Source organism: Solea senegalensis, unplaced genomic scaffold, assembly GCF_019176455.1.
Source record: "Solea senegalensis isolate Sse05_10M unplaced genomic scaffold, IFAPA_SoseM_1 scf7180000017416, whole genome shotgun sequence".
Lineage (NCBI taxonomy): Eukaryota > Metazoa > Chordata > Actinopteri > Pleuronectiformes > Soleidae > Solea > Solea senegalensis.
The window spans coordinates 9440-23039 of record NW_025322392.1 but is presented as its reverse complement, the minus strand read 5'-3'; the positions used below and the strand labels follow the sequence as shown (position 1 = coordinate 23039).

General features: G+C 40.1%; 1 protein-coding gene across 1 annotated transcript; it reads left to right on the top strand.

Annotated features, from left to right (window-relative positions):
- Positions 1 to 6571: 6571 nt before the first annotated feature.
- LOC122764453 lies at positions 6572 to 8603 on the top strand. The gene is made up of 8 exons (XM_044018595.1): positions 6572 to 6701; positions 6854 to 6957; positions 7048 to 7320; positions 7456 to 7575; positions 7686 to 7742; positions 7836 to 7877; positions 8228 to 8290; positions 8424 to 8603. Exons 1-8 carry the CDS (start codon positions 6572 to 6574, stop codon positions 8601 to 8603), a joined length of 969 nt encoding a protein of 322 aa, XP_043874530.1.
- Positions 8604 to 13600: the final 4997 nt, after the last annotated feature.

The window sequence follows — 13600 nt, the reverse complement described above, 5'->3', positions numbered from 1 at the left end:
ATATGTCAGGTCCATGTTTTTATGTTTGGATTGATTTGCACACTGAAATACTTACTTTTTTATTCGTGGGCCACTGCAAAAAAGAGAGTTTTACTCATGAGTCCATGTGTTTTTCCTCAGACTAAATTGTTTTAGGTTTTGATGCATTCTATTGCTTATTTCTGTCAGGACTGGGTTCTGTGCTTGTCTCACCTTCTTGTTTGTCTTCTTCTGAAGACATTTTCACTGTGAATATGAAAGACACATTTAAATTAATAAGCATTTGTAATGACACATTTATGATTCCTTTTGTTTGTGTTTGACATAAAACTTACTGTTGTCAACATTTTCAGCACTGGCTCCTGCAAAACATGTTTTCTTTCATCAATAGGTTTTGAGGGTTGTCAAATACATTTATTATTGCATATTTTATGTTTTTAGTACTCACCAGCCATTGCCTCATCTTCCTCGGCCATCCATTTTTGGGCCTCCTGCAGCTTTTTGGTCAAAAATTCATTTTTTTTTTTGTTCGGCCTTAAGCCGACGCTCTAAATTATTGACCTTATGTGCCACTATTGTGGCTACATCCAGCACCCTGGCTGCCAGAATGTGCCTTGGCACTGCAGGGTCGTTGGATGAGTACTGTTGAGACAGAAAAAATTATGCACATATGTTACATGTAACTGGAAAAGCATATTGATAGTCTTGATAGGTTTATTGTCATGGTTTTGGGTATTTTTCATTTTTTGTTGGTATTTGGTATATTAGGAAAAACACATAGACTCATGGACTCTTGAATTTCCTTTGCGATCAACTAGTATTTTTATGTTATGTTCATGGTCATTTTAATGTGAGTTTGGAAATGTTATAGTTAGGTTAATTATTTAATGCATTCATTCAAATTTAATTATAATTGTTTTTACTTTTATGTATGAGTTGCTGATGCAATAGTGTCTTCCCTAAAAATATCAAAAGTATGGCAGTATTTCATGTGAATGAATCGAGGGAGTACATTGTTCTGATAAAAGTCATGTCATCATTTAGTTGGAACTAACAAAATGATAACATGACAACTAATGATAACTAAACTAACTAACAACTAAGTTGTTTTTTTTTATTAAGGAAATTCATTTGTTTGAAAAATATTGATGCAATTTTATTCATCATCGATAAGGTAATCATTTTTATCATTTACATTGTTAGTTATCAAATGGCCAAAACAACTCCAGGGTAAATATAAACTCTTGTAGCTAAAGACGGTCAGTGAGTTGTTTTGTGATGTATTATGTTATTAGGTCACCAACATATTCATAATAGATTATTAGTTGAGTATCAGAATAGTTATTACCAGCTGTAAAAATACCTTTTTTTAATAGTTTTTAATGTATAATTTATTATTTTTTGTTTCAATAAGTAGTTATATGCAACTGAGTCGAAAACACATTTTCTGGTGAGAAGGTTTGATGATGTCCTTACCGCCAGTAGTTGCAGCTTCAGCTGCAGGCCTTCATTTTCCTCTGACATGGGCGGGATTTTTGTTGGTGAGGTCATCTAAAAAACACATGCACAAAGAAGTTATTAACATATATCAATTATATACAATTGTTATATTTGTAGATAATAATTTGACGTTGGTTATTAATTTTATCGTGCTTAACTACTCAGTACTTAGGTCTTTTCTCGTCTAAATCTTCGTTAATTGTGATATATGTCAAAGTGATTGGCTCAATCCGCCAGCAGGACCGTTCCATATCCCTTCGCAGATAGGTGATTCCCATCTGTAGACTTTATGTCTGCGCTTTGGCTTGACAGAAGTGTGACCTGGTCACAGAAGGGAGGGGAAAATATGAAATATACCATTGTTCCACCAGAAAATAAGAGTATTTTTCCACCAGAAAACGTATAATTATCGTTCTTAATGGAAGAGTATTTACCACCGTTAATTGTAGGATGATCCGCTATTACACAGTGTTTCCGTTTTTGTTTTTTTTTTCATTTTCATAGTTTCACTTTACTTTACTTAAAACTTTGAAAATAAATGCATTTTTTTTTCCCATCAGAAAGCGTATGATCATCGTCCTTAATAGAAGAGTATTTTCCTCCGTTAAACGTAGGTGGCGCAAAAAGTTTTTTTTTTTTTTTTATGTTTCACTATTACACAGCGTTTCCTGTTTAGTTTTAGCTAATTTTCGTAGATTTACTATTGAAACTCTTAAAATAAATACAATTTGTATTGCGTATTTTATTTTAACATTTTCATTTTACATTGTGATAAAATACCACACTGCTTTTTTTTAACGTTATAATTATTGTTATTGTAAATTTCGCTATTAGAACGATCTAGAAGGCAGGTAATCTATAAATACCCCCTGTTTGCTCCGCCTCCTTCAGTCTACTGTTCACGGAGTTGGACTAGACTTTGGCATTGGCATTTGAGCAGCTATTATCAGTTATTATCAGCGAATTTCATCTCTACCAGCGACTATCAACGGTTTTAAAGACCTTCTTCATCTTGTGGACCGGACTTCAGCGGCAGCAGAGCAGCAGAACCAGTGGAACCAGCGGAGGATCGAAGGTAAGTGCATGGCTACAGGTGGCTAAATATTAGCGTGACGTAGCTCTTTGTTTACACGGTGAAAAAAGCAGATAGAACGATGTAATTGAACGAATAATTTAAAGTAATGTTGCCACATCTTCTGTACATCTTGGGCTTCAGTTATATTTTGTTGAATGTAGTTTAAATCACGTGTTTTTCGTTATGGTGTGTGTAGCACCTATGTCTCACCTGCTGGCTCCTATCTGTGAGGAAGTTTGTAATCCACTGACAGGTGGGGGCTGAGACGGAGAGCTGGGTGAGTTTGGAGTGCAGGATGTCCGGGATGATGGTGTTTAACGCCGAGCTGAAGTCCACAAACAGGATCCTAGCATATGTCCCTGGGGAGTCGAGGTGATGCAGGATGTAATGCAGACCCATATTGATGGCATCATCCACTGACCTGTTTGCCCGATATGCAAACTGCAGGGGGTCCAGCAGGGGGCCTGTGATGTCCTTCAGGTGGCACAACACCAGTCTCTCAAAGGCCTTCATGACCACAGACGTCAGGGCCACGGGCCTGTAGTCATTTAGACCTGAGATTGCTGGTTTCTTGGGGACCGGGATTATTGTAGAGTGTTTGAAGCAGGAGGGGACTTCACACAGCTCCAGTGATCTGTTAAAGATCTGGGTAAAGATGGGGGCCAGCTGGTCGGCACAGACCTTCAGACAGGAGGGTGACACGCCGTCTGGGCCTGGAGCTTTCCTGGACTTCTGTTTCCTGAAGAGCTGACACATATCTTCTTCACAGATCCTGAGTGATGGTGGGGGGTCGGGAGGGAGGGGTGATGGTGGTGCAGGGGGAGATGAGGGTTGTTTGATGTTGGATCGGGTGATGGGTGTGAATGTTGGCTTCTCAAACCTGCAGTAGAAGACATTCAGGTCGTCAGCCAGTTCACGGTTCGCTGCTATGTGGGGGGATGGTCTCCTGTAGTTGGTGAGCTCTTGTAGACCTCTCCACACTGACGCAGGCTTGTTAGCTGAGAACCTGTTTTTCAGCTTCTCAGTGTAACACCTCTTTGCCACTTTGATCTCCTTTGTCAGTGAGTTCCTGGTAGTATTGTACAGGACTCTGTCCCCACTTCTGTAGGCCTCCTCCTTGGCCTGACGAAGCAGCCTTAGTTTAGCAGTGAACCAAGGTTTATTGTTGTATGTGCAGAAGGTTTTGGTTGGCACACACATGTCCTCACAAAACCTGGTGTAGCATGTCACAGTGTCAGTGAGTTCATCCAGATCTGTAGCAGCAGCCACAAAAACACTCCAATCTGTGCAGTCAAAGCAGGCCTGTAACTCCAACTTTGACTCTGTGGTCCATCTCTTCACAGTCTTCACTACAGGCTTAGCAGATTTGAATTTCTGCCTGTAGTTTGGGAGAAGATGGATCATGCAGTGATCAGAGAGCCCCAAGGCTGCACGGGGGACAGAGCGATATGCATCCTATCGCTCAAAGAGCCCCCTACCAGCCTGGCAGGAGGGATGCGACTCATTCGACAATCTGTCAGTCCGTGGCTCCTTTAGCTCGCCATCTATAAGATCCTGGTCAAGAGAACAGGACCAAAGTTCCTTATAACATTCACCATGTTTCATACATCAATCAATACATTAATCCACATGATTCAACAAAGTACTCATTGCACTAATGTTATATTCTCAAAGTCATGATTCAGCAAATATAAATATAAATAGAAAAATAAATAGCATCTGTATCTATCATCATCATAACCAGCAGTTACAACAATTAGCAACATGATTCATTATTAAACAGACATGATACATCATCAATACTCTTTAAACCCATTACAGCAATATACTTTACATTCATTCTCAAAAGAACCCTTGGCTTCTCATTACAAAAGAAAAGACCCAGGCCTGTTTGCTAAACAGCGCTAGCCACCTCCATTAAAGTTAATGGCGGCCGCGGCTAATGCTAGCGGCTAATGCTAATGCTAACGGCTACAAACAATTTGACTCACCGGCCGTCCGCTGCGCACTACACATACGTTCGGCCGTCGCGGTCTCGGCACGGCAGTTGCGACACGGTAAGGGGCTCCTGTAGCTCGTCTCTCATGCAGCTTCCCCACTGCTCCCTCTCTGAGACTGAACTGCAGCGGCTCAATACTAAACCTTGGTTGGTTGCGCCGACCCACGTGACCCCGTGACGTCACCGCCAGGTGACCATCCCGCGAGATTTGGACATAATACCGTGAGAGTTGAGAAACAGATACCCTGTGAGTGAGGGATTTATCACCCCTGTTACATGTGCATGAACCTCCTGTATGCTAATGCAGGGCTTACTATCTGTACATATTAGCTCCAATTATCACGGTTAAAGGCAGATGAGAGTAACTTAAATTAGACTAATATTTTTAAACACAACTACAGCTTCTAGTATGCGTGTTTTTCTGTTTGTATTTATTTATGTGTCACAACCGAACAAGGACTTGAACCCAATAGCACGACTCAGAGACAACTTCCAAAAATATTCCAATTTATTGGACAAAGTAACAAATAAAAATCACTCTCAAAAGGAGGAAAAGTATCAACAGAAAATCACTCTATCGAGGCATCACTAGATAAGCAAAAGGCAAAAGTAACAAATTATAATCACTCACTGGGAGGAGACAAAAGGTTTGGGCAAGGTGCCAAATCAAAATCACTCTTCACGAGGAAAAAACTCTGATGGCTCAAAAAGGGACAAAACAAAGTAGCAACTAAGAAAAGCAAAAACCTTACAAACAATTGACGTGGCATGGATTGGCGTGGGTTCTCTGGCATGACAGACAAGACGAACTGACGCAGGGCAGAGGGAAGCACAGGCTATATGTAACTCAAAGTAAATGGGGAACAGGTGGAAACAATCAGGGCGGGGAAGATAATCAGACTGGCGGGAAAACTACAGGGGAAGGGCAAGTTATCTGAAACAAAAGGAAAGAGAGATGTCAAAATAAAACAGGAAGTCACAAAACAAATAGAAGGCAAAACTAAACATAACTTAACACAACTTTCTGGATATGACATTATGTAGTTTGAATTAAGTTTTTTTTCGTGGTGCATCTCTTGTCTGTGTCAGGCCTCAGCTCCATGGAGCTTCATTTATTCCACGTTAAACACAGATAAGAGAGATTTAAATTACATCTTCATTTTATAACACAGCTACAGATCCTATACATATGTAGATAATGTATTTTTTATGTAGTCGTTTTTTCTTCAACTTTAAATTATGCGTTTTGTTAATTGGCTTTTGTTGTGCGGTATTTCGATCATTTCATTTATGATTATTTTGCATTTGTAACTTTGAAAAAACAGAAGGTAATTTTACATTTTCTCAGTGTTGGTGTTTTTCTTAATGTTTTTGATGAATGGGTATTTTTTTCATTTTCTACCATTAAATTTAAAATTTCTTCCGTTTAAAAATGTGTTGTAAGCGTGTGGAATTGTTTATCATTTAAAATTTTATGTTGTGTGACTGTGTGTTACTGTCTCTGCATGTGACATTGTTTTTGACTTTGTTTGTGACACTGTGTGTTACTGTCTGTGTGTAATACTGTCTGTGACTATCTGACACTGTGTTTGATTGTTTGTGTATGTGTGTGTGAGAAACTATGACTTTTTTCATTTGAAAATGTGTTGGAAGTGTGTGGAAATGTTTTTTTCCCCCAATTTTGAGTAATTGTGTTTTAATATATGTCTGTGACTGTGTGTGTGTGACACTGTGTGACTCTTGAGTGTTTAGTGACAGTTGGAAATTGCTTAGCTAGGTGTAACTTGAAAGAGAGTGTGTTTATGTGATAATTAGAACTGGTACAGTTTGTTCTAGCTTTGGTTTAATTTGACTTAATTTAAGTTTTTACAATTTTTTTGTTCTCTCCAGTGGATTGAATCACCAGTGACATCACCAAGCAATACAGAGGAACAGGAATTGGTTTAAATTATTTTCATTAATTAGATCATTTAATACAACGGTTTTCTGTAATATACTAGTTAATTTTTTTGTGTGAGATGCCTCGTCTCAAGGGCCACAACCGTTCCAATGCGGCCAAGAAGAGGATGGAGAAGCACCTGGCTGCAGTGGTGGAGTCTGCGCCCCGGAGCTCCACCAGCTTCGTGCCACCGGCTCCCGGTCCCTCACGTATGTAGTCACCTGTTTTGTCATTAAGTGTTTTCTTTAATGTGTGTGGAAACTGCTCATGCTCATTTAAGTTTGTTTTTTTCCTTTGCATGTGTACAATGTAATTGGAAGATGTATACTTTTATTTTAATGTTGTTTCTCATTTTAACAAGGCCGAGGTACTGGTCGTCGCCACCGTGTGAGCACCTGGCCAGTTTCAACCCTGACTGGCAGGAGTCACAAAGTGGTCATCCCGGCCGAGTCACCTGACAAGAAGGTATTGTTGTTTCACAATTCACAAACACAGTGATTTGATGTGATACAAAATGATTAAAATTCTCAAAAAAAATATTTTCCATTGTTCCAGTTTGTTCTTCTTGTCAGGGATTCCCACCTGCGCGCCATCGTTGATGGCATTGTGGAGTTTCCGGACGAGTTCCTTTCCTTTGGTGCCATGTCGACGCCGGGGGCCTGTGCCAGGGAGCTGACGATTGAGTTGGTGAGTGCAGTCCTCCCCAGAACACCTGACCTTGTCTGTGTTCTAGCCCCCAGCAACGACCTGACTGCCAGTAGGACTTTGGACGAGGCTGCAGTGGACTTCGAGAAGCTCCTCACCAGTGCCTTGTCCCGGTGGCCGAAGGCAAGATTATTTTAATATTTTCATATGTTTAAAAATGATGATATTTTTCATTACAGAGGAGGTGTTGATTTATATATCTGTCTGCTTTTTCTCAGAAGAAATTGTCACTCAAAGTCTTTCTTTTTGTTACACAAGGAGTGTTCCATCCCTCTCACGCCTGTCTGGTTCAGCCCACCTATCCTGGAGGCGATGGACCACATCCGTCTGGGCAATCTTGACTGGGGGGAGCCCACTACCTCTACCAAGGGACCATCGGTAATGTGCATGCAAATTGTATTAATTGGCTGATGATTTCATTTTGAACAAGACAGCTGAAATTATCCAACGTTGTTGCGTTCAAAGCATTATTATTTTCTTCCTTTTAGGGGGTGAAGCGTCGTAGGAGCACTCCTGCTCCAAAGAAGAGCCGTGGGAACCAGGAGGTCTGACAAGTTCTATTTTTTTTTCTAGTGTTGGGCAATAAAGTGTGGAAAGACATGCAGTTAATTTGTTTGCTTTGTTTTTTTTTTTCTAAGGTCGAGCTGGAGGAGTGGCCCGCACTTCGCAGGGCTGTGGCGGTAAGGGCACTTTGTGTTAAATTTATGAATAGAGCCTGCAACACCTTTTATTACTTTTAAATTTCAAACTAAGTAAAACCTTTTCTTTTGCTTGCTGATAAATAGTAATCAGTAATTCGATTGTAGTTGTTTAAGTGTGAAGAAGGTACAGTATTTGCTGAGTAGTTTTTCTTCATTATTGCTCTTGAATAAGTTAAAACGAAGTTCACTTTTTTGGTAGAAGTTGATATTCACTTGAATATGCCAATTTCTGTGTGGATATAAGATAAGATATTCCTTTCTATTTGATTCACTGAAAAGTAACAGTGTGTTTACAATGTGTAACAACTTTGATCTGTTTTTTTCATCAGGAGGTCCCTGTGGAGCGGCTACGCAGGCGCATCGGATCCCAGAGGAGACGTACCCGGCAGCAGGTTTGTATTTTTTTATTATGCTTTTATAAGTAATTGTTTGTGTTGATATTGCTAAAACATTGTGGCAGTTGTAACATAGGGATCAAGTTTATGTGAAGTATTTTTTTAATATAACATTCATTTTGATTTGTAGGAGGGGGCAGCTGCAGATGTCGTGGAGGTGATGACTGGACCATCACCTGCCAGTCCTGTGACCACCGAGGACCTTCCCTGCTCTGCTCTGCACAGCTCCCCAGACTCCAGGCCACAGTGGTTTCTGATGCAGAAAGTGATGTTGCAATTTCGTTTGGGTGGTCTGATAGTTTGCCGGTAACTTTTGATGCAGGGTCTGTTAGTTCAGCTGTAGAGGAGGTCACAGTGGTCTCTGATACAGACAGTGAGGTTGCCATTTCTTTTGGGTGCTCTGATACTTTTCCGTTAACTTTTGGTGTGAGTTTTTTGAGGGGATCCTTTCATCAGGGGCACCGGCGCTTTAAATATGGAGGTGTGCAGTTTATGGCAGTAAGTTTGGCTGCCATGGCGATGCATAAGACCAAGAGTGTGTTTTCTTGGCAAACTCGCGATCTGGACAATGCTGTAATTTCTGGTGACAAGATCTACACATCTTTGCGTGATAGTAACTCGATTTGTGGCGGGCACTCTATGCCGTGTATTCCAGAGTTACCAAAGCAGTTAGATAGAGATGGCCATAGTTATGAGTTTCAGTATGGTGACTTTGTGACTGGAGATGTCAATGTGGTTGAGGGAGAGCTTATTGAGGCATGTGTGCTCACAACTCTGAGGGACGGTTTGGAAAAGATGTGTATGGAATATGACACATGCTTTTTCACATTGTCCTCCAGTACTTGTGGGATTATTAAGGAAGGAGAACGGTTTGCTGTAGTTGACTGTCATCCACGCAGTGCAGATGGGATGGTGGATGTCAAAGGGAAGAGTGTTGTTGTGTTTTTGAGTAGTCTTGAATACACAGCATTTCAGTTGTTTTGCTGCAGGATTCAGAGGGACACAGAAGTTGTTTGAGATTGCTGGTGTTCGTGTCACTCTGAAAGTAGATAGTGGTCTTAGCATAGATGATAGTTGCAAAGATGATGGTGGTGCTAGCCAGTCATCTTCAGGTAAGAGAGTCAGTCGGATTGGTGCAAAGCGTAAGGTTCCAATCTCTACACGTAGTTCAAAGAGGGTTGTAAGGAGTGATCCAGGTTGTCCAGATTTAGCATTTGTTAGTGAGGTTACAGTCAAGGAGTTAGTGTTTAACCCTCTTTGTAATGATGTAGCTCAAACTATATGTGATAAGTTAAATGTTGAGTCGGAAAAGGTTGATGTTGTCTCTCCAAAAGTTGGTGTGTTGGGGGCTCCGTGTAAAAGGGACACAATAGTTGGCGATGGTAACTGTTTCTTTAGATCAGTCAGTCAAGCTGTGTGTGGTTCACAGAAGTATCATAGGAAAATTAGATTAGCTGTAGTCAAGCAATTAGAAGGTAACACTGTAGCTTATGGTGGCATTTTGAGAAGTGAGTTCTCTTCAGTGTCAGAATATGTCAGTAAGTCAAGGATGCGTTACGTTGGCAGTTGGGCGACAGAGGTTGAGATTCAAGCAGCAGCAGATTGTTTAGGAGTTTCCATTTTTACTTATATTGGTGATCGATGGCTTGAATATAGTTGGAGGAATAGGCAGTTGTCAAGTCAGGCAGTGTACTTAGAAAATGTCAATGGTAATCACTATGAGACTGTTGTTTGTGTTCATCAGCCACAGACACAGTCTTGTTATGGTTACTGCAAAGTAGATGAGGCTACAATCTTCGACAGCACATTAAAGTAGAGGCACAGGGAAGAGCCACAAATATAAACTATTGTTTTTCGAAGTATTTGAAAACTAAACAGTTTCTCAAAAAAAAAATTAAATATAGAGAAGATATGTTAGAGAAGCTTAAACGTAAGAAAAGGAGTGAAGTTAGATATCATGCAGATGTAATGGCTAGATACAAAAGTAAGCAGAGCAGCAAGATGACAGATATAAAGAGAAAAAGATTGAAATGAGTAAAAGTAAATACAGGTTAGATGTGAGGCATAAAGACAAAGTCAAAGAGATGAGTAAAAGTAAGTATAAGTTAGATGTCAAGCATAAAGACAAAGTCAAAGAGATGAATAAAAGTAAGTATAAGTTAGATGTCAAGCATAAAGACAAAGTCAAAGAGATGAGTAAAAGTAAGTATAAGTTAGATGTCAAGCATAAAGACAAAGTCAAAGAGTTGAGTAAAAGGAAATATTGTCTAGATCAAACTCACAGACAGAGAGTAAAGACCACAAGTACAACCAAGTATCATAGTAATGCAGTGTTTCAGAAAAGTGTTAAGGCAGGTAACAAAGTGAAAAAGCAGCAATTAAAAGAAAAGAAAGCAGATTTTGATTTTGTGATTGAGCAATTTTTGTCTAAAGTTAATGATGGGCCAGATTTTGTGTGTTGTGTTTGTCAAAGCTGGTTGTTTAGACACTAGGTTTTGAGCTATAAAAAGAGTCAGTATAATAAGAGTGCAGACATGGCGTTAATTGCGGAGAAATGTATTTCAGAGGAGTATTTACACACTTGTAATGAGAACTGTGTAAGTCCATGTCAGTTGTTAGAGTCACCTAGAGGTCAGTTGTGGATTTGTTGCACTTGTCATGATAAGATTAATAGGAAGAAGACTCCTCCTGAGTGTGTTGTCCATAATCTAGGTGTACATCCTGTTTCTCCTGAATTGGCTTGTTTGAATAATTTAGAGCAGCATTTGATTGCTTTGCATATCCCATTTATGAAAGTGTTGGCAAAGGAGGGCAAAATGGTGTTCATGGACCGGTGACATGTGTTCCAGCAAATATTGTGGAGACCAATAATTTGTTACCTCGTTCCAATATGGAAGGATCTTTGTTGCGCGTTAAATTGAAGCGTAAGCTGACGTATAAAGGACATTATGAGTATCAGTTTGTTGACACTATGCGCGTAAGGCAGGCTTTGCGGTATTTAAAACAGAATAACATGTACTATGAAGATGTCGATTTTAATGAAGAGTGGTTGAATGAGTTTTGTAGGGAACAGGAAAATGACAGTGTAGTACAGGAAAGTGATGGTAATGTAGAAAATGGTGAAACATCTGCTGAGGTGGATGAAGGTGAGGATGAGCTGTTGCATGACAGGCAGCAACATTGTATGTTTCAGGACACTTGTCTTATGCCTGTAGATATTGGTCAGGAAGCACTCGATCAGTATTTTGAGGATGTATTGAATCTGGCTCCAGCAGAAGGTAAGAGTCCTGTGAAGTTGCTTTCTAATCATGAGAATGAGGCTAAATGTTTTCCAGTGTTGTTTCCACACGGACATTCTGTGTTTCATGACAATAGAGAGCATCGTTTAACATTGTCACGTTATCTTAATAATCGGATTCTCCATGCTGATGGTAGGTTTGCACAGAATGTGGAATATATTTTTTTTGCACAGTACATGTCAGAGTTGGAGCAGGTTGTATCGAATGTGTCCATATCTTTGAGGAAAGGCAAAGGAAGTCAGGTTTGTAAGAGAGTTAGAGATGTAGTGAATAATGAGGAGTCTTTAAGGAAGTTGTTAGAGTTTGATGATGGTTATCGTTTCCTTAAGCCTATTAGAGGCACTCCTTCATCTTGGCAGGCAGCGCAGCGTGATCTACTTGCTTGTGTGCGTCAGCTTGGTGTTCCCACTTGGTTTTGTTCGTTTTCTGCGGCAGACATGCGCTGGACTAATTTACTTGGTAGTATTTTGAAACAGGAAGGAAGAGAACAGACAGCTGAGGAGTTGGAGTGGGCAGACAGGTGTGAGTTGTTGCGTCGTAATCCAGTCACTGCGGCGAGAATGTTTGATTTTCGGTGGCATTGTTTTTTGAAGGAGGTCCTTATGTCTCCTTCAAACCCTATTGGCAAAATCAAGGACTATTTTTATCGTGTTGAATTTCAGCAGCGTGGGTCTCCACATGTTCATTGCCTGTTTTGGGTCGAGAATGCCCCCTTAATTGACAAAAACACAGATAAAGAGGTAGTTGATTTTATTGACAGATATGTTACATGTGAACTACCCTCTGATGATGACTCATTATTGGACATTGTGTCATCTGTGCAGATGCATTCAAAGCGCCACTCTAAAACGTGTAAAAAGAACAATACAGTCTGTCGGTTTAATTTTCCGAGGCCAGCATCTGCACAAACATTTGTTAGTCGTGTTAAAGTAGATGAGGAGATAGTTGTGTGTAAATGTGAAAAAAGGGATCCGACAGAGACTTTGTGTCTCAAATGTAAAGAGCGTGATTTTGCAGAACGAAAGGGTTGTAAAGTAAGGGCCCATGAAATTTTGGAAAACATTAAGAAGGCACTTTCAGATGAAAACCAGAGTTTTGATACAGTGGAGCAGTTGTTTGAAAGTTTAAATATAACTCAGGAAGCATTTGAAGATGCATACTGTCGGACTACTCGGGGTACAAAAGTTGTGTTAAAGAGGCAGGTGAAAGAGGTTTGGGTTAACCAGTATAGAAAGCAACTTTTAAAATGTTGGAATGCAAACCTGGACATCCAGTTTGTGGTGGATGCTTATGCATGTGTGGTGTATATTATTTCGTACATTTCTAAGGCAGAAAAGGAAATGGGTTTGTTGTTGGCAAATGCACAAAAGGAAGCAGCTAAGGATGGAAATGTTAGTGCAAAAGAGGCATTGAAGAAACTAGGTGGTGTTTATTTGCATAATAGGGATGTGTGTGCTCAGGAAGCAGTGTATAGGTTGACCAACATGCATCTAAAGGAGTGTTCTTGGAAGGTCATGTTTGTACCAACAGGGAACAATGTAGTTAAGATGAGTTTGCCTTTGAATGTGTTAAAACAAAGGGCAACTACAGATGACATAAACACTGATGAGATGTGGATGACGAGTTTAGTTGACAGGTATAAGAACAGGCCCAATGATAGCACGTTTAATGACATGTGTATTGCAGTGTTTGCGTTGGAATATCGTGTTTTGAGCAAAAATGAAAACTGTAAAACTAAGATTGAGTTGAAAAATAATTGTGGTTTTGTTACAAAGAGAGTCAGAACACAACCTGCTGTTGTGCGTTATGCTCGGTTTTCCGAAACAAAAAGTCCTGAATTGTTTCATCAGAGTAGATTGCAGTTGTTCATGCCGTATCGTGTTGATGATCAGTTAAAACCGGAGGATTTTAACTGATCTCTCCTGCGCTGCGCTGCCCTGACTCTCTGTGTCTCGGTGTCTCTGTGTCTCTCCGTCTCTCTCTCTCTCTGTGTGTCCGTGTGAGGACC

What these genes read in the sequence shown, in the direction of transcription:
- LOC122764453 (XM_044018595.1), top strand. Translation starts at nt 6,572, where the DNA reads ATGCCTCGTCTCAAGGGCCACAACCGTTCCAATGCGGCCAAGAAGAGG. An exon ending in CCGAGTCACCTGACAAGAAG is followed by an intron (nt 6,958 to 7,047) that starts GTATTGTTGTTT and finishes CCATTGTTCCAG; the next exon opens with TTTGTTCTTCTTGTCAGGGA. An exon ending in CCTTGTCCCGGTGGCCGAAG is followed by an intron (nt 7,321 to 7,455) that starts GCAAGATTATTT and finishes TTGTTACACAAG; the next exon opens with GAGTGTTCCATCCCTCTCAC.